At 40.1% G+C, this 21,372-nt stretch overlaps 1 protein-coding gene across 1 annotated transcript in view; it reads left to right on the top strand.

Moving 5' to 3' along the window:
- Positions 1-21,372, top strand: part of LOC135465844 (uncharacterized) — a 63,554-nt gene that overhangs the window by 2,906 nt on the left and 39,276 nt on the right. Inside the window, exon 2 of the mRNA XM_064743207.1 lies at positions 3,673-4,436. Within this exon, the coding sequence (XP_064599277.1) occupies positions 3,673-4,436 (764 nt within the window). The remainder of the gene's footprint in view (positions 1-3,672; positions 4,437-21,372) is intronic.

Below are 21,372 nucleotides of genomic sequence, written 5' to 3'. Positions count from 1 at the left end.
CATGCTTTCTGATTATGCTTGGGAAGATGGACAAGCATGTTGAAGATAAAACACCTGGTTCTCATTTTACACCGTGTTCTCTGTTGAGACAGTTTACACCTTGTTCTGTGTTTAGGCATTTGAAACCTTGTTCTTGAATTTAACACCTGGTGCTACATGTATGTTGAGGCAGTTCCACAATTGGTGCTCAGAAAAACCATACAGTGCCCTATTGTTAAAGTTAATCTTGTGCTTTCTTATGAAAGTTAACCACCTGGCGCTGTCTTGGAAAGGTTAATCTTCTTGTGCTTTCTTGGAAAGGTTAACCTTCTTGTGCTTTTGTGGGATGGTTAACCATCTGATGCTCTCTTGGGAAGGTTAACCCACCTGATGCTCTCTTGGGAAGGTTAACCCACCTGATGCTCTCTTGGGAAGGTTAACTATATGCTGCTCTCTTGGGAAGATTAACCACCTGGTGCTTTCTTGGGAAGGTTAACCATCTGGTGCTCTCTTGGTAGGGTTAAACACCTGGCACTCTGTTGGTAAGGTTAACCATCTGGTGCTCTCTTGGAAAGGTTAATCATGTGGTGCTCTCTTGGTTAGGTTAACCATCTGGTGCCCTCTTGGAAAGGTTAACCTCCAGGTGCTGTCTTAGAATGTTGAACATCTGGTGCACTCTTGGGAAGGATAAGCATCTGGAGCTCTCTTGGGAAGGTTAGCCACATGATGCTCTCTTGGGAAGGTTAACCCACCTGGTGTTTCCTTGTGAAAGTTAAGTTGGGAAAATTTTTCATCTGGTGCTCTCAGGGGAAGGTTAACTATCTGGTGCTCTCATGGGAAGGTTAACCATCTGGTGCTCTCATGGGAAGGTTAACCATCTGGTGCTCTCATGGGAAGGTTAACAATCTGGTACGCTCTTGGGATGGTTAACCACCTGGCACCATCTTGGGAAAATTAAAATAACTACCTGGTGCTCTCTTGGGAAGGTTAACCCACCTAGTGCTGTCTTGGAAGAGTCAACCACCTGGTGCACTCTTGCAAAGGTTAAAGGAGAACCCCAACACCTTCATTTTCACACTATATGTTTTCTAGACGAAATATTACTATGTAAACTGCATTAAAAAAATATGATGTTATGTAGTTCCACTTAAAAAAACTCTTTAAAGTGCCTATCTTGTGGGACAGGGATCCCTAGCCGGTGATGTCATACATTCACCATTAAGACATTCCAGGATGTTGTATTGAAAAGCCCTGCAAAACATTGACAAATCCACTATGCACTGTGCGCTTTTCAGAAGCCAAGGTGTGACCTAATCTATAATAATCCTTACGTGTGCACCTCTTAATTAGAACCCTGGAAATCATATAATTAAAAAGTTTTACAAGAAATATTTTGGTAGGTAACGGAGTTGCATTAGATTCTTGAAAAGCATGTACAGCATATGCATGTGTAGTAACTACATGGGTTACATGATTTTCACAATTTTCATACCCATGGGACCAATTTGACATCCATGGACTGACAGTAGTATGGGTTTGGCATGGGTCTGTAGTCCACAGAGTATACATTTTATAGGCAAATGGCGTGATACTGGCTATGACACAAGCAACCATGCAGTAGGGTCACTGGATTGTGAGTTGCAGTGATGAGAACAGTTGGTCGCTGAACACTAGTGGAAGTAACAAGACCTTATAAGTATCACCAGTAAAGGTGAATAAGGCTTGATTGGAAACCATGATCATCAACTCATGGAGATGCCAGTTTAAAGGACAAGATAGCACCTGGCTAAATCATATTTCAGTCGAAGCAGGGTATTCAAGCTTTCTAAAAAGTATCATACGTTATTTTTTGAATGAGATTTCAGCAAATATTGTGTAGAATAAGATGACAGTACAAATGGCTGGTGTGAATCCAGGCAGCCATCTTGAGAATTTTATCCAATCAAACACACTGCTATCAGATTGTGCGACCCAAGTTGTGACGTAGACTTTACCCATTCACTCCATGAAGTGACATAATATAACACATGGCTACTGCATAAGACATTATTTTGAGATCGTTAGCAACGATTTATTTAGCTGTAGCCGAAAGACCTTTTCACACAGTGTTGTGGAACAGGTCTGTATCATTTATGGACAACCACAGACGTAAAATCAGTTGATTTACAAGCCGTGTAGTATTCACTGACCGTATCACAAATATTGTCAGCAGTATACAATCTCGGCCCAAACTGCTCTCAGCAGTAGACCGTAGGCCTACTTAGACATGCTGGTCAAATTATACAATATATACAATTTTGTTGTTCATGTTAGGGTTTAGATAGCATGCAGGTGCTAAATAACAAATATAAGAGTCCGTGAAATTTTCATAAGGGATGCCGAAGGTTGATGGGAATGAGAAGACAGCATCTCACCGGACAGCTCTTAAAATTAATTAAATTTTTTTTCTCTGAATTCATTAAAACTGAAGAATTTAAATTTTGCCTTTTGTCTTCTTCGCATACAAGGGATGTTTTTTCTGTTTTCTTTTATAAAATACAGTAAAATTACTGAAATGCTGTGTTCAAGCCAAGGTGCTTTCTCAGATGTCCACGATAGTTAGGCAACACTGCTTTCATCTTAGAAGCCACCACCACAAAATAGAAGCAAAAAAAAAAAGCGACAGTCGAATGCCTAGATCAGCATTAGTGGTGCTTAGATTTATTTCCATTTGAGTCAGTATTGGGCATGAGTGCAGTTATACAAAAACCCATTGTAATTTTGTAAACATTTAATATAGGTCAGAATTACTGGTACCAGTACAAGGCCTCCAGAGGCTATGGCCTGAACCAGGAATACCCTGGCCATACATCTGCAGATTACTTGTAAACTGTATAAATGATATAGTAGGCCACCTTTGTGAACAGTTCAAGCAGTGGAAGAAATATCCTTCCAGTGTGTCCAACTCCGTGGAAACTATTTATCATTTGGTCCTAGACTGTTATAAGGGAAGTATATTTCACGTTGGAGAGCTAGAGTAAATGTCACCTTGCTGTCGATAAAGGTGAAGCTGTAAGAAGACACTAAAGTTTCACTAAACTTTTATTGCATTGAAAACAGATCAAAAATTTTGCCTGGGTTCCCATGAATGGCTTCAAGGTACGGCATGTAGTGCACGGCCTTTTACATGCCTGCAGGGAATGTACCACCATGACATCACTGTGACAGATTTTCTGATGTTTGATCATCAAATTCTACCATTATTCTTCAACTTTCAATGTTTTAAATCGTCCAGGGACATTAAACTATCTGTCTGCAATTTAACAAGCCCAGCGCTGGAGATCAACTTTAGCCATTTTGTCATCTCTTGTAGTTACTGTTCTCTATTCAGTCTGGAAGGAAAGGAAATCAGGCACTCATTCAAAAAAAATGTTTGTTGGGTGTGACCATCCAGTATGCCTTAACAAATTTTATTAGGCTTTTGATAGAATTTTTTAAAACATTTTCTCCCCATGTTAATTTCTATGAAACACCTATTTTTCCTGTGGTGGAATAAACTGATTTCTTTTTGATCAGTTCAGATTATGGTGAGCAAAAAATGTCTGAAGAGCGAGAGTCAGTAATGGGACTGGATGATTCAAACGTTCCTGGTTGTTATGGTGATATGTGTACCGCTATATAACATACAACTTAATATCATGTTTCTGTCAACAGAATTTGTGCTCAATGCCGGACAGCAGGGCCAATTTATTCAAAGCACAAGCGGGTTTGATTACCAGAGCCACCCTCAGAGGACCCAGCCATATGGACCCCCATCAGACCCCAGACCCCCACCCCCACAGCCTTTAGCACGCCCACCATTCACCCCACAACACTGCCCAGCTATCCGCCAGCGCTATGTGCCTCCACCACCACCCCCTGGGGTGGGACAACCGTGTCAGCAGGAGAGGGCATCCCACCGCAGCTCCTTTGCTTCACCCAGACCACTACCCCTGAGGTCACCAGGAAATGGCTTTTGGCTTCCTCCTCCTCATGATACCACTGACTTCAGGCAAGGGCAGGTGACTGAGGATGGAGGGTCAAACACCTGTCCTAAAGCGAGAGAAACAGGGGATTTGCCAAAGACCAGCACCATGTCAGATCACTCTGAAAAAGAAAACTCGGTAACTCCTGTTGTCCTGGACCTGGACATGTCCACAAATAATCTTCCTTCAGAGCTTGAAAAACTGCTGAAGAGCTTAATGCAACCATTGTTTTGCAAACTTTGCAATGCTTTTCTTAATGCTCCAAATCAAGCCCAGCAGCATTATAGTGGTAAAAGCCATGCAAAGAAGGTTAGGCTGTTTGTTAAAGATGCTGAAGCAAAAAGCACTGATCTACCCAAATCCAAGCTGGTTGACTCTGCCACAGATGCCTCTTCCAAGACCCTGATAATGGATGATGAGAAACTTGCCGACCAGTCATCTGCGTCAGAAGAGGTAAGGCTTTGTCTTTTTTTTTTGTCTTTTTCTGTCAATAGTTTACACACAATCTACAATTCCTTCTTGTTGCTGCAAGAAAATACATGTGTGTTAGGTTTCTGCCCAGAAATCTCAGGTCATCCATGGTTGTAAGTTTTTGCACAGGTCTGATGGATTGAGAAAAAAGGCCTTTTTTCGTTCTTTGTTAACCCTTGGTCTTGAATGATTTATTTATTTATTTATTTGATTGGTGTTTTAAGATGTAATCTGACAGTTTATACAATTGCAGCCAGGTTATTTATTTGGAGAAACTGGAGAACCCAGAGTAAACCAGTGCCCCTTTTAGGTTTAGGAAGTGGAAAAACCCAGAGTAAACCAGTGCACCTTTTAGGTGAAGGAAACTGGAGGACCCAGAATAAACCAGTGTCCCATTTAAGTGGAGGAAACTGGAGAACCCAGAGTAAACCAGTATCCCTTTTAGATGAAGAAAACTGGAGAACCCAGAATAAACCACTGCCCCTTTTAGGTTGAGGAAACTGGAGAACCCAGAGCAAACCAGTACCCCTTTTAGATGAAGAAAACTGGAGAACCCAGAGGAAACCAGTGCCCCTTTTAGGTTGAGGAAACTGGAGAACCCAGAGCAAACCAGTACCCCTTTTAGATGAAGAAAACTGGAGAACCCAGAGGAAACCAGTGCCCCTTTTAGGTAAAAAAAACTGGAGAATCCAGAGTAAACCAGTGCCCTTTTTAGGTCAAGAAAACTGGAGGACCCAGAGTAATTCAGTGCCCTTTTAGGTGGAGGAAACTGGAGAACCCAGGGTAATTCAGTGGCCCTTTTAGGTGGAGGAAACTGGAGGACCCAGAATAATTCAGTTGCCCTTTTAGGTGGAGGAAACTGGAGAACCCAGAGTAATTCAGTGGCCCTTTAGGTGGAGGAAACTGGAGAACCCAGTGTAATTCAATGGCCCTTTAGGTGGAGGAAAGTGGAGAACCCAGTGTAATTCAATGGCCCTTTTAGGTGGAGGAGTGGAGAACCCGGAGTAATTCAGTGGCCCTTTAGGTGGAGGAAACTGGAGAACCCGGAGTAATTCAATGGCCCTTTTAGGTGGAGGAAAGTGGAGAACCCAGTGTAATTCAATGGCCCTTTTAGGTGGAAGAAAGTGGAGAACCCAGAGTAATTCAGTGGCCCTTTAGGTGGAGGAAACTGGAGAACCCAGTGTAATTCAATGGCCCTTTAGGTGGAGGAAAGTGGAGAACCCAGTGTAATTCAATGGCCCTTTTAGGTGGCGGAAATTGGAGAACCAGGAGTAATTCAATGGCCCTTTAGGTGGAGGAAAGTGGAGAACCCGGGGTAATTCAATGGCCCTTTTAGGTGGAGGAAACTGGAGAACCCAGGGTAAACTCGATATTCCAACCCGTGTCTGGTAACTCTAAGCAGGAAACTGCCCTAGGTCCCTCATAACTTAAAGCAGTGAGCTACCCTAAATGATCTTACATTTCGTCCAAGACTAACCCATTTTTCCTGATTCTAAGAGATCTATTGATCTTAGAAACGTGTGTTGAGATTTGCTTGGAACATGGGATGATATTTTGGGAAATTGTAAATTTAAGCACCAAAAATAATATTTTGTTATTTATTTGCCTCTAAGAATGCATCTTTGTGGACGAAATTTTAGGTCATTCTGGGTGCCTCAAATTTCTCATAACCTTTACTTTTTATTTATACATGTATGTGCTGTGCATTGTATCTCTATTGTTAGACTAAACCCTGATCATTATAGAGAAGGGACAGTATATCTATGTTTTAAACGAGGGAGCATGTGTATGGCTTACATACATGTACATGTCATTGTATGTGTATAGCCAAGGTGGTTAGCACGCCAATGGGGGCGCAGTGACCCAGGAACCTCTAACAAATGTGGTCACTGTGAGTTCAAGTCCAGCTCATGCTGGCTTCCTCCCCAGCTGTAAAGTAGCAAGGTCTTTCAGCAACCATGCTAACCTGTGGAAGGTTGTTATTTCCAACCATAATGTTGGCTGCCGTCGTATAAGTGAAATATTCTTGAGTACGGCAAAAGCCTCCAATCAAATAAATAAATAAAAAAACCTTTTTTATTTATTTGATTGGTGTTTTATGCCATGCTCAAAAATATTTCACTTATACAACGGCGGCCAACATTGTGGAGGGAGGAAACCGTCAGAGCCCGGGAAAAACCCACAACCATCCGCAGGTTGCTGTCAGACCTTCAATAAATAAACAAACATGTACTAATTAACCTACAAGTACAAGTAACACACATGCTTACAAAATTACATAAACAGATATAGTAGACTTTACATTGACTTCACTATTCACAGTTGTATGTCTTATCTGTGCCACAGCCTTTGTTCACCCTAGTTTTCATGGCTACGACCTTCATGGCTATACTTTAAATGTTTCTGTGCAAGGATGTAAATATTTGCCAAACACTTCATAGCCTAACCTTTCTGACTTGTCATTAAACGCATAACTACATGTAGGTCAATAGTGGGATCTATCACTAGGTTTGAGGCAGCCGATTGTGTTTGTTAACACAACCAGGGCAATAGTGGAAGCACTGGTATTCCATTCAAGAAACTTATGGTGAATAATCGTACCTAATTCAGATGATGTTTGACCTAGATATGTGGTGCTAAGAAATCGGTCAAGATGCCTGATGACCACATGCATGTTATGAAGTATATAACATCCTAAAGCTCTTCTGTTGTGTTGGCCAACTGGAATCTACATGTAGACGTGGATTTGTTAATCAAAATAATGCAACTGTTGGTTTTATCACTTGATTTGTTCATAGGATATGCCTGGACTTTGGAACTACACGTAATACATTCATAGACACTTAAAAACGTGTGGATCCTTCAATAAACTTAGCATATGGCGCAAAAGCATAGATACTTCAGAAAACACTGAGAAGTCGAATATTTGAGGTTTCAATATTTCGAGAAAATTGTATGTGTCATCTTCAGGACACCTTTTGCAGTATGCATGGACACCTGATGACACCTTTCCCATCATGCATTGACACCTACATGTATGTATATATCTGTAGTGTACTGTTTATATGAAGTTCAGATTCAGAATGTATGTGTAGAGAAATTTTCTACTGCGGTTAGTCTGTGTGAAAAGAAAGTCATAACGCAAGAAAGAAAACAGTAAGATAACAGAAAATCGATAAAAGTAAAAACAATGTAAGCATTTCACCGGTGTATAAATCAAAAACAGTATTGCATTAGTAATAGTTATGACCAGTATAATTACATGTAAGGTGCAATCATTGTTTGGACTAACAGCTCCATGGCATTGTATATATAATTACACTGTACATGCGTACCCTACATATCCCACAGAGCCACTAGTTGACAGTCTTGTCTTGACGCACATACCTGTACAAACATCTATCAGTGTTATTAAATCCTTCTAATATTTTTTCAACAGTTTTGGCGCTTGTACATGTACAGTATATACGGAGTTTACCATAAACCATAAAAAAGAGACGAACGGTACAGTTTATTAATTGAGGTTTGTTTGAGTTTGCTAAACTAGATCCTCCATTTTAGATATTTTTGTAAGTTCTTCAAAACATAATAAATGTAAGCATAGGCAGCATGTACGTGGGTAATATTGACCCTGCACTGGGGAATAGATGTGAGAGCTACATGTGCATATAGGGCACGATCAGACAAGCTGCATGCAGCTGTAGAACGGTAGATCTGTAAACAGTGGAGTGGAGGGTGTGTACCCAGTCAAACCTAGAGTTCCCTATTATTTGGGGCACACAACTTCTAGATTTTGTATGTTTAATACATGCACTGTATTGGCATAAAACACAGCCCTGATTGCCTGGCATATGTGGAAGGTCAGACAGAGTGACAACCCACCAGCGTCCTTATAACATTCTTTTTGTCTCACATTGTGAACTGAGACAAACACTTACTTGTTCATGTAGCTGAAAAAGTGATATTTTTCTCTCAAACCCTGATTACTTGCAGTCATAGATCTGCATTGCTTTTATTCACAGCTAATAGTTACTTGTCAATAAAAACTACCACATACATGTACATTGTACGTGTACGTGTAGTCTACTGGTATTGATGAGTTAATCAGGCTACATGGAGTTTTAACAGAGAGAAATAAACTTTAAACTAATTTGTTCATGTTTAGTGATGATATTTACATGACTGTGTGGATTGGTACAAATATGAGCAAATGTACATTGAGGGAGGGGGTGACTTAATTCATTGATGCAATGTGGACAGGGGTGTGCAAATATGGGCTGGAGTAATTTGTGGATTGATGTGATTGTGGACTAGTCCACATTTGTGTGTGGATGTAAATGTGGACATACTGGGGTAACTTGTGGATATATGTAAATGTGGGCAGGAGTGATTTGTGCATTGATATAAATGCAAGCTGAAGTGATTTGTGCATTGATGTAAATGTGAGCTTGACTGGAGAGACTTTGGCATTGATGTAAATGTGGACATACTGGAGTGATTTGTGCGTTGATGTAAATGTGGGCCTCGACTGGAGAGACTTTGGCATTGATGTAAATGTGGATATACTGGAGTGATTTGTGCGTTGATGTAAATGTGGGCTCGACTGAGAGAGACTTTGGCATTGATGTAAATGTGGATATACTGGAGTGATTTGTGCGTTGATGTAAATGTGGGCTCGACTGGAGAGACTTTGGCATTGATGTAAATGTGGATATACTGGAGTGATTTGTGCACTGATGTAAATGTGGACATACTGCTCTGCCTTTTCCATTGATGTAATGTGGACACACTAGATTTGTGCATTGATGTGAATGTGGACATTTGTGGATTTATTCACCTGTGGACTAGAGTATAATGAACAACTGGATTCTGTGAATGTGTCCTGGATTGATTGTAAATGTCCCCACCCCACTGGAGCCTCCCAAACACTGGTCTTCATTGACTAGCTGTAAGCACATGGTGAAATCTTCCACAGACAGATGAGCACACAGTTGTAAACCAAATTTGCTTACATGCCAGTGCTTTAGGAGTCTTCACACTCCATGCATTTCAGGTTATTAACACAGCATATCTGAGAACAAGAACATATGGGTTAATATATGCTTATCACAACGTGTGCTGGCCTGTTTTCTTGAGAAATGTACCTTGTGTTTATATCTGGGGTTGTTAAGGTGTTGACTGTAGTTAAAGAAGAAATGCCCATTGAGCCCTTTCCTGTCTCTCTGTGGCAGATGTAGTGTAGTATAAATCAGCCAAGTTGATTTGGCCTGACCCCAAAGGGCATGGCTTTACGTCAGCAGGTATGTGCATAATTTATTCTTACTTATTCCTTTTTGGTCTGCTCATGGGCTGAAAGCACAGCCCATTTTCAACACTGAGATTTCTGACAGTTGTAGATGTTACAAGCCAGTGGTTGGCAGATGTAAATTTTCATTTTGTCAGCAAGTTGTTGTTGATACTGTGCTAATACAATTATGTGTGATATGGGACTTTTTGGACAGAATTTTAATATATTCAAATTATATGTAAGGATTTGCATCAGTCAGAAGTCAGTTCAAGCCACAGTTTCAACAGTGATCCACAGTCACTCAAATTCATGCAGGCACTCTAATTGTAACCTGCATCAATCCACACATTTCCTGCAGTCAAAAATTCCAATCAGTACAGACTCATTTGCATGAGTTAATATGTCACTCCAGTCCACATTTACTTTAGTCCATGCAGTCACTCCAGTTCACATTTACTTTAGTCCATACAGTCACTCCAGTCCACATTTACATCAGTTCATGCAGTCACTCCAGTCCACGTTTTTACTTTAGTCCATACAGTCACTTCCATTCCACATTTGCATCAGTCCATACAACATACAGTCACTCCAACAAACATTTGCATCATTCAGACAGTTAATTTTCAGTTCACATTTGCATCTGTCTACACAGTTTCTCCAGTCCACATTTGCATCTTTCACACAGTTTCTCCAGTCCACATTTACATTAGTCCATACAGTCACTCCAATGCACATTTGCATCAGTGCATACAGCTACTCCAGTCCACATTTGCATCAGTCCATAGTCACTCCACTCAGTCACTCCAGTCCACATTTGCATCAGTCCATACAGTCACTCCACTCAGTCACTCCAGTCCACATTTGCATCAGTCCATACAGTCACTCCACTCAGTCACTCCAGTCCATGTTTACATCAGTCCATACAGTCATTCCAGGCCACATTTCCATCAGTCCATACAGTCATTCCAGGCCACATTTCCATCAGTCCATATGGTCACTCCAGTCCACATTTGCACCAATCCATACAGTCACTCCATTCCACATTTGCATCAGTCCACTCAGTCACTCCAGTCCACATTTACATCAGTTCATACAGTCACTCCACTCAGTCACTCCAGTCCACATTTACGTCAGTCCATACAGTCATTCCAGTGCACATTTGCATCAGTCCATACAGTCACTCCATTCCACATTTGCATCAGTCCACTCAGTCATTTTAGCCCACATTTACATCAGTTCATACAGTCATTCCATTCCACATTTACATCAGTTCACTCAGTCTCTCCAGTACACATTTACATCAGTCCATACAGTTACTCCGGTCCACATTTGCATCAGTCCGCTCAGTCACTCCAGTTCACACTTACATCAGTTCGCACAGTCACTCCAGTCCACATTTACATCAGTTCACACAGTCATTCCATTCCACATTTGCATCCACATTGCACACATTGTATTTCACCTTAAGTTTAGTCTGTTAAAAATGCACCTTTAAAGGCAAATAGCGGTCTTCAAATGATACTTTGTGGACAATTACGATTTTCTAATACGGAAATTAATCAATCTTCAGGAAAAATTCTTCCGTGCCCACATTGAATCAGTCAGTATCAAACAAAATGTATAACTTGTATTTGTAAGCTGTATTATATACAGATTCTTCCAAACTGGATTCCAAGCATATTCATGTGTAAAACTGATCAGATTTGATGTTCCTTTAGATGTAGAAATTATTCCTTAAGGCAATTAGCTAAAATTTTCGGTTGTCATAGAGGCATTATACGTGTACATGGTACCTGTAGGTAAATATACTATTTTTACTATAATGTCTATTATGTACACCTCCTGTGAAAAAGCTAAAGTTTAAAAGCTACATGTATGTAGGCATGCTCCTTTCAAGCTAAATTTTACAGGTACATGTATTACGATGTATGCCTGTATATGGTGACATGCTCTGCAAAAGCTAAGATTTACACACATTACAATAGGCATGCATGCCTGGTGCTGTGTAAAAGCAGAGTTCTCTGATATTACATGCACATGCAGAAATTCACTGGCGTTACATGAATGTACAAGCAGAAATTCACTCGTGGTACATGCACATACAAGCAGAAATTCACTGGCATTACATGAATGTACAAGCAGAAATTCACTGGCATTTCATGTACGTACAAGCAGAAATTCACTGGCATTACATGCATGTACAAGCAGAAATTCACTGGCATTACTTGTACATACAAGCAGAAATTCACTGGCATTACATGCATGTACAAGCAGAAATTCACTGGCATTACATGCATCTACAAGCAGAAATTCACTCGTGGTACATGTACGTACAAGCAGAAATTCATTCGTGGTACATGTACGTACAAGAAGAAATTCACTGGCGTTACATGAATGTACAAGCAGAAAGTCACTGGCGTTACATGAATGTACAAGCAGAAATTCATTCGTGGTACATGTACGTGCAAGCAGAAATTCACTGGCATTACATGTACGTACAAGCAGAAATTCACTGGCATTTCATGCATCTGCAAGAAGAAATTCACTGGCCTTACATGCATGTACAAGCAGAAATTCACTGGCATTACATGTATGTACAAGCAGAAATTCACTGGCATTTCATGTACGTGCAAGCAGAAATTCACTGGCATTACATGTACGTACAAGCAGAAATTCACTGGCATTTCATGCATCTGCAAGAAGAAATTCACTGGCCTTACATGCATGTACAAGCAGAAATTCACTGGCATTACATGTATGTACAAGCAGAAATTCACTGGCATTACATGCATCTACAAGAAGAAATTCACTAGCATTACATGCACGTACAAGCAGAAATTCACTGGCTTTTCATGCATGTACAAGCAGAAATTCACTGGCATTACATGCATGTGCAAGCAGAAATTCACTGGCATTACATGCATGTACAAGCAGAAATTCACTGGCATTACATGCATGTACAAGCAGAAATTCACTGGCATTACATGTACATTCAAGCAGAAATTCACTGGCATTACATGTACGTTCAAGCAGAAATTCACTGGCATTACATGTACATTCAAGCAGAAATTCACTGGCATTACATGTACGTTCAAGCAGAAATTCACTGGCATTACATGCATCTACAAGCAGAAATTCACTAGCATTACATGCACGTACAAGCAGAAATTCACTGGCATTACATGCATCTACAAGCAGAAATTCACTGGCATTACATGCAAGTACAAGCAGAAATTCACTGGCATTACATGTACGTTCAAGCAGAAATTCACTGGCATTACATGCATGTACAAGCAGAAATTCACTGGCATTACATGCATGTACAAGCAGAAATTCACTGGCATTACATGCATGTACAAGCAGAAATTCACTGGCATTACATGCATGTACAAGCAGAAGTTCACTGGCATTACATGCATGTACAAGCAGAAATTCACTGGCATTACATGCACGTACAAGCAGAAATTCACTGGCATTTCATGCATGTACAAGCAGAAATTCACTGGCATTACATGCACGTACAAGCAGAAATTCACTGGCATTTCATGCATGTACAAGCAGAAATTCACTGGCATTACATGCATGTACAAGCAGAAGTTCACTGGCATTACATGCATGTACAAGCAGAAGTTCACTGGCATTACATGCACGTACAAGCAGAAATTCACTGGCATTTCATGCATGTACAAGCAGAAATTCACTGGCATTACATGCACGTACAAGCAGAAATTCACTGGCATTACATGCATGTACAAGCAGAAATTCACTGGAATTACATGTACGTTCAAGCAGAAATTCACTGGCATTACATGCATGTACAAGCAGAAGTTCACTGGCATTACATGCATGTACAAGCAGAAGTTCACTGGCATTACATGCATGTACAAGCAGAAATTCACTGGCATTACATGCATGTACAAGCAGAAATTCACTGGCATTACATGCATGTACAAGCAGAAGTTCACTGGCATTACATGCACGTACAAGCAGAAATTCACTGGCATTTCATGCATGTACAAGCAGAAATTCACTGGCATTACATGCACGTACAAGCAGAAATTCACTGGCATTTCATGCATGTACAAGCAGAAGTTCACTGGCATTTCATGCACGTACAAGCAGAAATTCACTGGCATTTCATGCATGTACAAGCAGAAGTTCACTGGCATTTCATGCACGTACAAGCAGAAATTCACTGGCATTTCATGCATGTACAAGCAGAAGTTCACTGGCATTACATGTACATACAAGCAGAAATTCACTGGCATTACATGCATGTACAAGCAGAAGTTCACTGGCATTTCATGCACGTACAAGCAGAAATTCACTGGCATTACATGCATGTACAAGCAGAAGTTCACTAGCATTACATGTACATAAAGATATGCTGTGTTACAAGCAGAAATTCATCAGTCCATACAATGTCCAGTCTCTCCAATAAACATTTGCATCAGTCCATGTATTCACTCTAGTCCACAATTGCATCAGTCCATACAGTCATTCCAACGAACATTTGCATCAGTCCAGACATTCAATTCCAGTGTACATTTGCTTCTGTCCGTACAGTTGCTCCAGTCCACATTTGCATCAGTCCATACAGTTACTCCAGTCCACATTTGCATCAGTACATACAGTTGCTCCAGTCCACATTTGCATCAGTCCATACAGTTACTCCAGTCCACATTTGCATCAGTCCATACAGTCACTCCAGTCTACATTTATACAGTCACCCTAGTAGACATCTGCATCAGTCCATACAGTTACTCCAGTCCACATTTACATCAGTCCATACAGTTACTCCAATCCACATTTAAATCAGTCCATACAGTCACTCCAGCCTACATTTACAGTCCATACAGTCACCCCAGTACACATCTGCATCAGAGCATAGTTACTCTAGTCCACATTTACATCAGTCCATACAGTTACTCCAATCCACATTTAAATCAGTCCATGCAATTACTCCAGTCCACATTTACGTCCATATTATTATATGATAGGCCAGAAATTCACTGGTATTACATGTACACAGACATATGCTATGTTACAAGCTGGGATAATTACAGGTACACCCATGCACATGTCAGGTATTGCTATTTTACAATCCAGCACAAGCTGGAAATACGGTACATGTATAAGGTGTACACAGGCTAGAATTAAGTTCCACACATGATGTAGACACTGTACATGTACACACATATAGCTGCGTGTATTAACATGTACACGGACCTCAGGCATACACAAACTAAAACTTTCAGGTATAACACAGATATGTGCACATGTTGGGCAAGCTTGCTACACGTGCAGGTAGCAGACTGCTGACAGGTGGAAGATTTGTTGATTCTAAGCCTGCTATTTTGGAGATGGTTTTACATTCTCCTGTTACAAAATAAGCATTTTTATTACTTAAAGCCTGTTGCATTACAGCAGACGAACATGTACATGCTAAGGCACATTTCCCAGCTACAGAATATGCAAGTACTTGTGTACTTCAGGCTGTGTACATTCCTTCAGGCTGCTTGAAACCATTGGCTTTGCTAATGCTGATGAACTTCACTCAGGTCTTCACATAGTCGGTGGCTCAAATCCAGGTCTTGGTGAAATGACTCAGGAAATAACTCTAGAAGTTTGTCAGATACCTGATAAAAGGTGTACTAGAGGTACTTCTGTTACTTTGCTTTCTTCCACCAATAAGTAAGACCATCATCATCATAAAGTAGAAAATTCATGAAAACTTTATAAACACTGTCCAAATAAATAAATAAATATCTGTTTGATGTACATGTAGGGCTGCTATCCTTTCTCACTTTTCTTGTTTTGGGCTTCTGGGCTCTGAAATGCCTTCTTTTTTCTTTGTTTAAGCATCTTTACTGGTTCTGTATTAAATGCTGTACTTTTTATTTTGGGGTGTCTCTATGTTCTGAAATACTTTTTGTTTTGTTTTGTGCTGTTAGACTCTTAATCACTTCTGTATTCTGTTAACAGTTGCTGTATTGAAGCAACATGCATATCCCCACTTCTTTTTATTAAATTTTGTTTTCTGGCTCTTTTTGTTATTACCAGCATGTAGCCATTACATACTGTAACACACACAGTATACCAGCATGTCCCATTACATACTGTATCACACACAGTATACCAGCATGTAGCCATTGCATACTGTAACACGCACAGTATACCAGCATGTCGCCATTACATACTGTAACACACACAGCATACCAGCATGTAGCCATTGCATACTGTAACACACACAGTATACCAGCATGTCGCCATTACATACTGTAAGACACACAGTATACCAGCATGTCGCCATTACATACTGTAACACACACAGTATACCAGCATGTAGCCATTACTTACTGTAACACGCACAGTATACCAGCATGTCACCATTACTTACTGTAACACACGCAGTATACCAGCATGTCACCATTACTTACTGTAACACGCACAGTATACCAGCATGTAGCCATTACTTACTGTAACACGCACAGTATACCAGCATGTCACCATTACTTACTGTAACACGCACAGTATACCAGCATGTCACCATTACTTACTGTAACACACACAGTATACCAGCATTTCACCATTACTCACTGTAACACACGCAGTATACCAGCATGTAGCCATTACTTACTGTAACACGCACAGTATACCAGCATGTCACCATTACTTACTGTAACACGCACAGTATACCAGCATGTCACCATTACTTACTGTAACACACACAGTATACCAGCATTTCACCATTACTCACTGTAACACACACAGTATACCAGCATGTCGCCATTACTTACTGTAACACACACAGTATTCCAGCGTGTCACCATTACTTACTGTAACACACATAGTATACCAGCGTGCTACCTTTGGCATCAGTCTTCAGTTTTTTCTACATACCAGTAACAGATACAAACTATGTACATTAATACATTTTCTTGGTATGGTTACAAGTTACTAGAAAGTAATAAATGCAACATTTCATTCCTCATCTGTGACAAATGCAGAAACCATTAGAAGAAATCAATACCTTAGCCATGCATTTCTAAGCAGGAGCTTGTTAATAGTTAATACAGTTGCTCTGAAAACAGATTTCGCAATTTATTACAATGTTTTCATAGAGTAGGCTGGTGTGATTGGTTCAGAAATTTGAGGTAATGTTACATGTAGGTGCGATGAGGCTGATGAGTATGAGAATATCTGACAGAGAGCAAAGTGAGAGAAAGAGTGACTTAACACTTGGAGTGTCTGCAGACTCTGTGGGAGCAGAGGCTCCACAAGGCCAATGTCTGGAAAATAAAACTATCAAGCAAGGTTGGGGCTCCATAGGATGGACCATCTTACTTTTGCAAAATTTGCACAAGCATTCTCGCAGGAAGTTCAGCAGACATAGGTTAATTGTGGAACTGTTGTATTCAGTATATACTGCACTTGCTTTCAACAAATAGCTGTACATACAACTAGACCGATGTAAAACTTAATGCTTGTGTTATACCACATTACAGATGAATTTTTGTGGTTTGAACCATTTCTGCATCACACCTGAATTTATCTTTGGTCCTGAAGGCGTTTGTTAGATGGTATCTTATGCATGGCGCTGGCAGCAGTGGGTGAGCAGTTATGTACACAACGTTATGAAGTTCGACATTCAATCATAGACTGCCATAGGCATCATTTTGCTATATATACATGTACATGTACTTAGACAGGTGCATGCAGACATGGCAATGGTAAGATATCACTGAACTAAAAGAGGGATTCTGGTGAAAATGTCTTATCGTAGTTGATCAGTATTTAATAAAGATATAGATCTACACATACGTGAACGCCCACACCTCACTTCAGTAGCGACGAGGATAGAGCATATTTCCCTTTACAAGCAAGACCCTCAGGTGCAAGAGCAAGCTGGATCTTAAATGACTGGATCACAAAGGTACCGAAGACTTGCATGAAGATGAATATCTAATTTGTACTTTTACATTCCCCCTTGAGCATAAGGGAATAGATCAAGTAAGCCGTCTGATCAGCTAAATGTCTCCAGGAAAATAAAAACTAGCCATTATCGTATTTTACTCGTAATTTACACATCTATTGTTGTATGGAGGCTTAATTGGTTCGAAATAGTTACGTATAAAATGCAATTCATCCTACTGGAGATTATCATCGACTTTAAGAAAGTCTGTGTTGTCATCCAGGCTGTAATTGCCGGCCTTATGTTGGCATTGTGCAGTCTTCAGAAAGTTTACTCTCTCTGTGATCTGTTTTTTAACTGGTTCTAAACAGTGGCTGCCACTTTCAAGTTTTTGAACTTAACCAGCTTACGTTAGTTCTTAAATTTACGACAACTGCTTCTTGTTGGATCCAAAAGAACACATGAATACAGGTATGTCATTTTATTGTTTGTGACCGTAATTATACCTTGGTAGTGGACTTCAAACAGGTGATAATTCCAGTGGCATTTCAGATTTTGTATGAATTACTTGATGGAAAAATGTTATACTATACTTGAAAAGTTAACAGATAACAAGATGGGGGATGTCTTGTCTGGTGTGTTTATATTAGTGGTATGGTGTATGTTCCAGAGAGTGAATGACACCTGAGTCTGCCAGACAGACAGTTACAGTGTTGTTCGTGGTTCTAGCTGTTATTAAACCATAAGAAAGCATACATGTAAGCAAACTCAAAACTGTCCAAGCAAACCATTCACCTGGATATGCAATTGTTCACCAAGCTGAAACTACATTGATAAGAATGACAAATATTTGGTTTTGCCTAATTGATGGACATCCCTATACCACGAACCCAATGAACTGTCATGTAAATACATGTAACTGCATGTTCATACACTACATTTAGATGTGAACAAGATAATTATACATACAGGTAATGTTTCTGGTATTCTAAATTGATCCCAAAGGACAACCACATTTTTGATGTTCAGCCACGTACACGGATGGCACTATATATTTATCCCTTGCCAGTTTGTCCGTCATGACGACATTACATTTTGCACACTTTTTTGAACACAACTAGTTCTTCATTCTGAATAGTAAGTTTGATACATGTAATTGAAGCTTGGTACATGTAACTGATGAGCACTTTGTCGTTTACATGAATGATACAATGGCTGCTGGATTTAAAGTTAGGCAGAATCTTCTGTTCTGTCTACAGACGAATGATCAACACTTCAGCTTTACATTTACTTGTATACTAGGATTGGTGACAGATGAATTTTCACACGGTAGACTTCAGTGCATTTGGCATTTTGCTGGTAAACATTGTATAACTAAGAAGTTAATACAAAACTCTGTTTCATTGCCTCATAAATCCAAAACTACGCTCTTTTCTCCTTCACACTTCATATGTATTCTGTGTAGTTTGTTACGTAAATGTCAGCTGTAGCTCTCAAAATGAATTGTCCATTGTCATGCATTACACTTTACTTTTCCCCATGTTATCTTTCACCTGGTAATGTGCTAACCACTGCTGCAGGTGAGTGAAGTTGGAGGTATTGAATGCTTTATGTTCTACATATATGCTGGCTAGATATCTAGATCCTGTACATCCTGTACATGGTAGATTTCATACAAACTCCCATACACCAACATGCACATGTACTACCTGTTTGCATCACACGTGTCTGTATGCTATCGCCGAAGTGTAACTGCTGAGAAAAGCTAAAATACCAGTCGTGAGATTGCACGTGTATTCATCAGAAATGTATGTGCCTGAGGTTAAGTATCTGGACAAGTGGTACACAACATATTAATGTCTGAGTTAGTTCCCATCCCCTACCCTCCCCTGCAACCCCCCATCCCGGCTTAAAAGTCCAAGGATGACACAAGGTCAGACATGTGTCTTACACCATATCTTCCAGACCCTCTCCCCCCAATCCCAATCCCACTTCCATTGGCTCTATACACCTCACTGAAAACAAAAGAAAACATTGTGTTGGAAAGCAAAGGTCATGTGATGAGACCTGAGTAGCACTGCATCCATGTGCCTGCATGATTGTTGGTATTTGCTCTGCACTCGCTACTTGTAGTCTGAACTGTAATAAGGACATACTTGAGCAGTGTCTGAAAATTTCCAATGTTGGTATCTGACGAATAAGGAATGAACAGATTTTCTGATAGTTCTAGCCATGAGATCAGTTAGGCACATGTATCTGCTGAAGGGCACCGTTTGCCTTTGGGCGCCGGTTGCCTTTGGTCGCTCCAGTTTCCCCACCCCCGAATCTGACCACTGACTGGCGTATATGGGAAAATTTCTTCACCAGCAAAATATTTCATGATCTGAAAATTTACCAAATTTAAATGCCAGATTTTAGCCATTTTTATGGATGAAATATTGTTATTAAAATCTGGTGGCAGATCTCATGAATTGTATGTATAGTATTTAAAGTGTAAAAAACATTACACTTTCAGTATTAATAATAATGACTACTTTATCTTCGCACAAAAACAACGAAATTAACTTGGAAACATCAAGAATGCACATTTAACATTTTCATCATTTGCATTTAAAACTTATTGTTATACACTTTCGGTGTTTAGTGAAGACAGTTTAGGGTGTTCAGTGAAGAGAAGTAGACAACACAGAATATAGGCTGTAATCCTATATGTAGTTTTATTGTGTGTTCACAAAGGGAGATAACACCCCTACTAATATGTACAATTGTACCCAGTTGTGTGACTTGTTGCTTTAGTTTTTTACCTATCAATCAATGAAAGGATCCTTCACAACAGATTTCCCATCACCCCTTCTCATGACAGCATTACTTTTCATTCCATTCCCAGTGAAAGCAGTTGTCACATCATGACAGTATAGAAAGATTAAACATTTGTAACCAATGTGTGGAACACCCTGTTGACCTATCTGCAACAGTACAGCTTATAATTGGTGAACTGGGTGTTCTTGATTGACATTTCGAGGAGGTCATGTTCATGTTTATCACATACTTTTCCATGTTGTAGATAACATGGTAGAATATGTTGTATATGTATGTTGCCAGAGTTGTACAAAATATATTTGTGTTTTTGTCCTGTTTTTTGATGAGACTGGAATGCTTAAAGTAAACCACTGATCAGATTCGGTGGAGGAAACTGGAGCATCCACAGTAAACCATTGACATAGGTGGATGGAGGAAACTGGAGTGTCCAGGGTAAACCATTGACATAGGTGGATGGAGGAAACTGGAGTGTCCAGAGTAAACTGTAATGCCCAGAGTAAACCATTGACATAGGTGGATGGAGGAAACTGGATTGTCCAGAGTAAAACCATTGACATAGGTGGATGGAGGAAACTGGAGTGTCCAGAGTAAACCATTGACATAGGTGGATGGAGGAAACTGGAGTGTCCAGAGTAAACCATTGACATAGGTGGATGGAGGAAACTGTAATGCCCAGAGTAAACCATTGACATAGGTGGATGGAGGAAACTGGATTGTCCACAGTAAAACCATTGACATAGGTGGATGGAGGAAACTGGAGTGTCCAGAGTAAACCATTGACATAGGTGTATGGAGGAAACTGGAGTGCCCAGAGTAAACCATTGACATAGGTGGATGGAGGAAACAGTAATGCCCAGAGTAAACCATTGACATGGGTGGATGGAGGAAACTGGAGT

Source organism: Liolophura sinensis, chromosome 5 (assembly GCF_032854445.1).
Source record: "Liolophura sinensis isolate JHLJ2023 chromosome 5, CUHK_Ljap_v2, whole genome shotgun sequence".
NCBI classification, from domain to species: Eukaryota; Metazoa; Mollusca; class Polyplacophora; order Chitonida; family Chitonidae; genus Liolophura; species Liolophura sinensis.
The sequence above is the reverse complement of the archived record's forward strand: the minus strand, read 5'-3'. Positions and strand labels throughout refer to the sequence as shown.